Source organism: Pollicipes pollicipes, unplaced genomic scaffold (assembly GCF_011947565.3).
Source record: "Pollicipes pollicipes isolate AB1234 unplaced genomic scaffold, Ppol_2.1 Scaffold_6686;HRSCAF=7923_pilon_pilon_pilon, whole genome shotgun sequence".
Lineage (NCBI taxonomy): Eukaryota > Metazoa > Arthropoda > Thecostraca > Pollicipedomorpha > Pollicipedidae > Pollicipes > Pollicipes pollicipes.
This window is the reverse complement of record NW_023596921.1, coordinates 1,437,145-1,443,600: the sequence shown is the minus strand read 5'-3', so window position 1 is coordinate 1,443,600 and position 6,456 is coordinate 1,437,145. Positions and strand designations below refer to the sequence as shown.

Genomic DNA, 6,456 nt, shown 5'->3' with positions numbered 1-6,456 from the left:
AGAGTCAGTAGTGCGACAACGTTAGGCCAAAAAATCAGTCCAGGGTTTACATCAGACACTTTCGTGTGAATTTCAAAACATAGCTCTGGTGGTCCGCCAGAGATACTGAGGTCTGAAGTAATCCTTCAGACCTTCGCTTCACCTCTGTATTTTGTATTTTGGTATTATGTTTTTGCCAGCCCTGTATTAGACCTCGCCGCTGTTTGGAGTTCAGAATTTGGCGGTGTGATACTTTTTTCAGTTGGATGCTTCCCCTTGTCTGTATTTTGTCAGTCGGTGATCTTCCCTGCCAATTCGCTCTCGATGCATTACCGCATCGATGTTTTGTCATGTGATAGTTTCCATTTTGACTAAATCTATCCTGCCTACATTTCATCACAGTCGTGACCGAGAGCGCTAATCCAACAGTCGGAGCAGGAACCCTGACGTTACCGATGGTTTGGGTTCGAGCGCACCTCTTGGAACCTGACGACCAACTGGGATCCGGTGATGATACGGTGCTGGGACGCCCAGCCCCTTGGGTCCGGCTACCAGTTGAGAACAGCGGATGGTGGTGTGGGTTGGGGAACCCTCTTGGGTTCGGGGGATTGTGACACCCGATGCTGGCGAGGGTGCGCAATCTTCCGTGTGCTGACGTCGCTGCTGTTGCTAGCGACGTTAGGACCCGGCTGCCCCTCCCCCCTCCCCCCTTCCCCGCCCTCCGCCTGGTGGGCGGAGGGCGGGGAAGCTCGGAGCTTCCCGGGAGCTCGAGCTCGGGAGCACCTGGGAGCTCGAGCGACGTTTGCCCGAGCTTACCTTCCTGATTGGTCCCGATGCGGGATAGCACACGGCGATGCGCGGCCCCATAGCAGTGAGCTAGTTTGGCGTGCTTCAGCAGTTCCGAGAATCTGTAGAGCAGTGAGCTTCTCAATGCGGTGCACGTTGGGGTAATCGCTTTCATTTTTCGATAGTTTGGGACGATCGATGAGTAATGTGTTGCGTAAGGCAGTTACGGCAGTTTGTGACGCAGGAAGTTTCAGTGCAGGCTTATTGCATTGCCGCTCTCTCCAGCAATGACAAGCTCTCCATTTAACAACATTACATTTGTTGAAGGCGCCACAGGTCTCTGGGGCTGTCGATACAATCAGTGCCTTTAGATAGATAAGAAGTGCCAGATAGATTCAGTGCCTGGCTGATCTCATATCAGACCCTGGCGGTCTGTCTGTCGCGCGTCCAGTTTATCTCACCAGACCTAATGCAGTTATCACACCAAGGTGACCAGCATCACTACAACTCTGGCCCTGTATGCCACTGCGTCTGAGTGGAACGGATTGACAGTCGCTGTCTTTCACCATCGTTGAGTAATGGTCGTGTGCGTCGGAAGGCGTCTGATGGTATTCGCGCCACGGCTGCTCACCCGCGCCGACCATCTGACTGCACGGTGGCACTGGCGGCAGGTTCAGCGGGCGCACGCACCACGTGTACACGGGCGTGGCGGTGCTGCGGCGGCTGGAACACCGGCGCTGGACCACCGAGCGTTTCTCGGAGGTGACGGCTGTCACGCTCGACACGCTGCCGCCCGACATTGTCCACGGCTACGTGGACACCGGCGAGCCCATGTGAGTCGGCGTCGCCATGGCGACGCGTCGCGGTGGCGGGGGAGCGCTCCCCGCGGCGCTCGGTCTGTGGTCGGGACGGACTGATTAGGAGCGGCGGCGCGCCTCGCCGCCCGGCCGGTCCGCGCGCGCGCGCCAGCCGGCCGCCGGCGCGGCGCCGTCGCTCGCTCGCTGCGTTGGTGCCCTGGGGACGGATGGGGCCCGCTGCCCGAGACCAGTCCCGCCCCGGTCCGGTAATTACTTGTGGAGGACGGCGAGCCGGTGTGTGTGTGTGCGCGTTAACTTGTTTGGGAGGTGATGTCGACTACGGGAGAGGCTGCGCTGAGATTAGGTACGCGTGTAAACAGCCAGGAAGTAGTCGGGGTCTTGTCGTAAATTGTGCTTGGTGGTGAACATTGGATTCCGAGGTTTGGCCAATGCTTTTCAAGAACACCTATGGAGTGTGATTGAGCCGTTCGTATCAGAACTCCTCTGACTTTTTAAAGCTATTAGAAGTTCAGAGTTTCTATGGCTTAACTCTGAGAGCTGCTTTGCTCGCTGAGTGTGGCGCTGATCTCCCGGGTGGGCGTGGGCCCAGCTGCTGTTGTTCGTCACAAATTCGTAGTAGTGCGGTCTTGTTAACAACCTTTCAAAAGTTGACAAACAAGCCCCGAGGGCGGCCAGTGGCTTTCGTAGCCCCAACTATGCGTGTGTTCGGGGTCTCTGCCTTTGCACGTGTCTGTATCTGTGCATTCCTGCCCGCGCCTGTCATTGTGAAAGGGTTGTCGTGTCCATCCGCTTCAAAAAGAAACAATAATTGCCTAAGCCCTTCAAAATTTAGTCACATTAAGAATCCAATGGCTTTTTACATCGCGCTGAGGACTCTGAAAGGAGCATTCCAAACCATTTAAACACGCCCCGTGCTCGAGCTAAAATTGATGCCGTGTGCACCAGGGAATACAGATGTGTTGTTTTCTTTGGACCTGTAATGCAAGTTTTGGCATCACACTAATGCTCAGGAACAGTCAGCCCGCTGATGCAGCCGTTTACTGCTCACAAATGGTAACTCAGGTGGTCTCTAATGAACCGCAAAATGTACTTGGTCTGAAATTACAATATTGGCATGCATGGTGAGCCGGCCTGATTCGTTTGAAAGCAAGAAATGTTTCTCAATCTGAAATGTGTGGAGAAATTCTCCAACGCTCAAAACTTTAGAAGCATCCTATATGCTTATATTAATGGCGTGCTCCAGGATCGCCCTAATTGTGATTCCATTTTGGTACCCATTTCCAGGGACAAGGCTGGCGGCTACGGCATACAGGGGCTCGGCGGCACCCTGGTGTCGGGAATCGACGGCGACTACTACAACGTCGTCGGCCTGCCCATCCATCAGCTGTGCAAGCACCTGTACCAGATGTACGGCTCCAAGGACGGCTCCTCGGAGCGGTGACCGGGGGCGCCCCTGGCCCTGCCCCGAGGGCACGGATGCGGTGATGAGCGCGCCTCCGGGCCCGGCTGCAGTCGGAGACGGCGCCGGGCGTCGCTGCCGTACTGCTCACGTTGTCTCAGGGAGTCGGCAGCTCGGAGGGCCCGGCGGACGACGCTGTGTGATCCAGCGCTGGCGGCCGCACGCCGAGTGATCCGGCGGCCGCCGTGTCCTGTGTGATCCTATTCTGGAACCCATGTGCCGTGTTATCCGCCGCTGGCGGTCTCGCCCAGTGTGGTCCGCTGCTGACAATCGCACTCTGTGGGACCTGGTGACGATCGCTTGTCCCGTGTCGTGACGCGGCGCCAGGTTCGTGACTGTTGTCGTGCCGTGCGGCGCAGTGGGTCTGTCTCCGGGACCCGGCGGCTGCGGTCGTGTCCTGCGCACCGCAGCAGCGTCGAGCATTTCCGGCGCAATACAGTGCGACAACGAAGCTGACCTTTAGTGACCAGCGCCTGCAAACGGATCCTGCTCAGGCAAACAACTGTGTCATTCGTAGAAGAGTCTGCTTCTTTGCTGTTGCCGCGAATTCGCGTGCAATGTTCCACGCGCCGTGGCCGCCGCGTTCGTACCGCAGCCGTCGGCGGCGACGGGGCCGTGCAGACCTGGCCGGAGCTGCGCGCCTGCGTCCGCCCGTCCCGCCTGTCGCCGGGCGTACTGGGCGCTGTGTTTGCGCCCGGGCGTCCGCTGTTTTATGCAGAGGCGCGGCCGGTGCGTCGCCGATCGTTTGCAGCTCGGAGGCGGCTACGCTTCCGGCCCCGGGGACGGTCGGGCAGGGGGCAGACACCCCGGGAGACGGCCGGGCAGGGAGCAGACACCCCGGGAGACAGTCTGGCAGGGGGCAGACACGGGGGGGACGGCCGGCAGGGGGCAGACACCCCGGGGGACAGAGCAGGGGGCAGACACCCCGGGAGACAGTCCGGCAGGGGGAAGACACCCGGGGGAGGCCGGGCAGGGGGCAGACGGGGGACAGTCTGGCAGGGGGCAGACACCCCGGGGGACGGCCGGGCAGGGGGCAGACACCCCGGGGGACAGTCTGGCGGGGGGCAGACACCCGGGGGACGGCCGGGCAGGGGGCAGACACCCCGGGGACAGTCTGGCAGGGGGCAGACACCCCGGGGGACGGCCGGCAGGGGGCAGACACCCCGGGGGACAGTCCGGCAGGGGGCAGACAGGGGGACGGGGGGGGGCAGACACCCCGGGGGACGGCCGGGCAGGGGGCAGACACCCCGGGGGACAGTCCGGCAGGGGGCAGACACCCCGGGAGACAGTCCGGCAGGGGGAAGACACCCCGGGGGACGGCCGGGCAGGGGGCAGACACCCCGGGGGACAGTCTGGCAGGGGGCAGACACCCCGGGGGACGGCCTGGCAGGGGGCAGACACCCCGGGGGACAGTCTGGCAGGGGGCAGACACCCCGGGGGACGGCCGGGCAGGGGGCAGACACCCCGGGGGACGGCCGGGCAGGGAGCAGACACCCCGGGAGACAGTCTGGCAGGGGGCAGACACCCCGGGGGACGGTCTGGCAGGGGGCAGACACCCCGGGAGACAGTCTGGCAGGGGGCAGACACCCCGGGAGACAGTCTGGCAGGGGGCAGACACCCCGGGAGACAGTCTGGCAGGGGGCAGACACCCCGGAGACAGTCTGGCAGGGGGCAGACACAACGGGAGACAGTCTGGCAGGGGGGCACCAGACCCCGGGGGACGGCCGGGGCGGGGGGGCAGACGCCCCGGGGGACGGTCGGGCAGGGAGCAGACCCCGGGAGACAGTCCGGCAGGGGGCAGACACCCCGGGGGACAGTCTGGCAGGGGGCAGACCCGGGGGGACGGCCGGGCGGGGGGGGGCAGACGCTCCAGGAGACAGTCCGGCAGGGGGCAGACGCCCCGGGGGACGGCCGGGCGGGGGGCAGACACCCCGGGGGACGGCCGGGCAGGGAGCAGACACCCGGGGGGACGGCCGGGCGGGGGGCAGACGCTCCAGGAGACAGTCGGGCAGGGGGCAGACGCTCCAGGGGCACGGCCGGGCAGGGGAAGTCAGGCAGGGAGCAGACGCCCCAGGAGGCAGTCGGGCAGGGAGCAGACACCCCGGGAGGCAGTCTGGCAGGGGGCAGACACCCCGGGGGACGGCCGGGCGGGGGGGGGGCAAACGCCCCGGAGACAGTCCGGCAGGGGGCAGACGCCCGGGGGACGGCCAGGCAGGAGGCCGTCGGGCAGGGAGTGGACGCTCCGTGAGACAGTCGGGCGGGGGACAGACACCCGGGGAGACTATCTGGTGGGGTAGACGCCCCGGGAGGTAGTTTAGCAGGGGGCAGGCGCCCCGGGGGGGGGGGGCAGTCAGACAGGGGGCGGCCGAGCAGGGAGCGTCACGCGAGACGGTCGGGCGGGGGGCAGGCGCTACGGGAGACGGCCAGCAGGGGGCAGACGCCCCGGGAGACAGTCTGGCAGGGAGCAGACGCCCCGGGGGACGGACGGGCGGGGGCAGACACCCCGGGGGACGGACGGGCGGGAGGCAGACGCTCCAGGAGACAGTCGGGCAGGGGGCAGACGCTCCAGGGCACGGCCGGGCAGGGGAAGTCAGGCAGGGAGCACACGCCCCAGGACGCATGCGGGCAGGGAGCGGACGCCCCGGGGCACGGCCGGGCGGGGGGCAGACGCCCTGGGGGACGGCCGAGCAGGGCGCGGGCGTCATGTCCGCCGTGGCCGGTGTCGGTTGCGAGACCCAGGACGTTCGCGAAGGGTGATGCTGTAGATGCGGCCCTGCGACGCGCGTCCTTGGTGTGTCGCTGCGGAAAGCTCGGAATGTTGCTGGAGTAAAGCGCATCTGGTTAGTGATCTTCGTATCTAGATGTCGCGTCCTGCGTTGGCTGAAATAGTCCTGCAGCCATGCACTCAGACATTCCATCCCGGATTTCCATGTGGCGAAAGATGTCTTCTCTTTAACTAGCCCCTCGTGGCTCGTCACAATCCTTCACTTTTTTGCAGCAGTTCCGGGGTGGTATTGGTTAGTGTGGTGGCAGTTAAAAGTGACATCTTTCGAAGAGTTTTGTCCAAAGTCCGATCCGGAGCACAACGGTGTGCCAGCTGTCCGTCCAAAAAATAGAACTCTAAAAATTTCAAAGTGTTTAATATCAAATAATATCTATTGCAACCACTAGCCTCAGTCAAAGCTCGCATGGCTGCATTTCTTCACTCGAATCGAATGAAAAGAAAGGAAATGATCGTTGGTTAAGTAATTATGATGCAGACTTAGGTGAGAACATCTACAATTCACGCTGATGTCCGCTAAGATTGATAGTCACCAAGGCGACGACGGGGAGTGCTGGTACACTGCGCGTCTGGGAAACCAGAGGTACGTGGTTTGATTCCCCACGGTACACGCCCTTCCTGTCCGGGTGAGA

The 6,456-nt window shown here is 62.9% G+C and overlaps 1 protein-coding gene across 1 annotated transcript; it reads left to right on the top strand.

Moving 5' to 3' along the window:
- Window positions 1–1,442: 1,442 nt before the first annotated feature.
- On the top strand, window positions 1,443–3,493 carry LOC119108540 (dTTP/UTP pyrophosphatase; the record flags this gene model as incomplete). Its single annotated transcript, XM_037232130.1, is given in 2 exon segments — window positions 1,443–1,598; window positions 2,868–3,493. Coding segments are annotated over 2 exon segments (313 nt in total), but the record flags the coding sequence as incomplete, so codon positions are not given.
- Window positions 3,494–6,456: the final 2,963 nt, after the last annotated feature.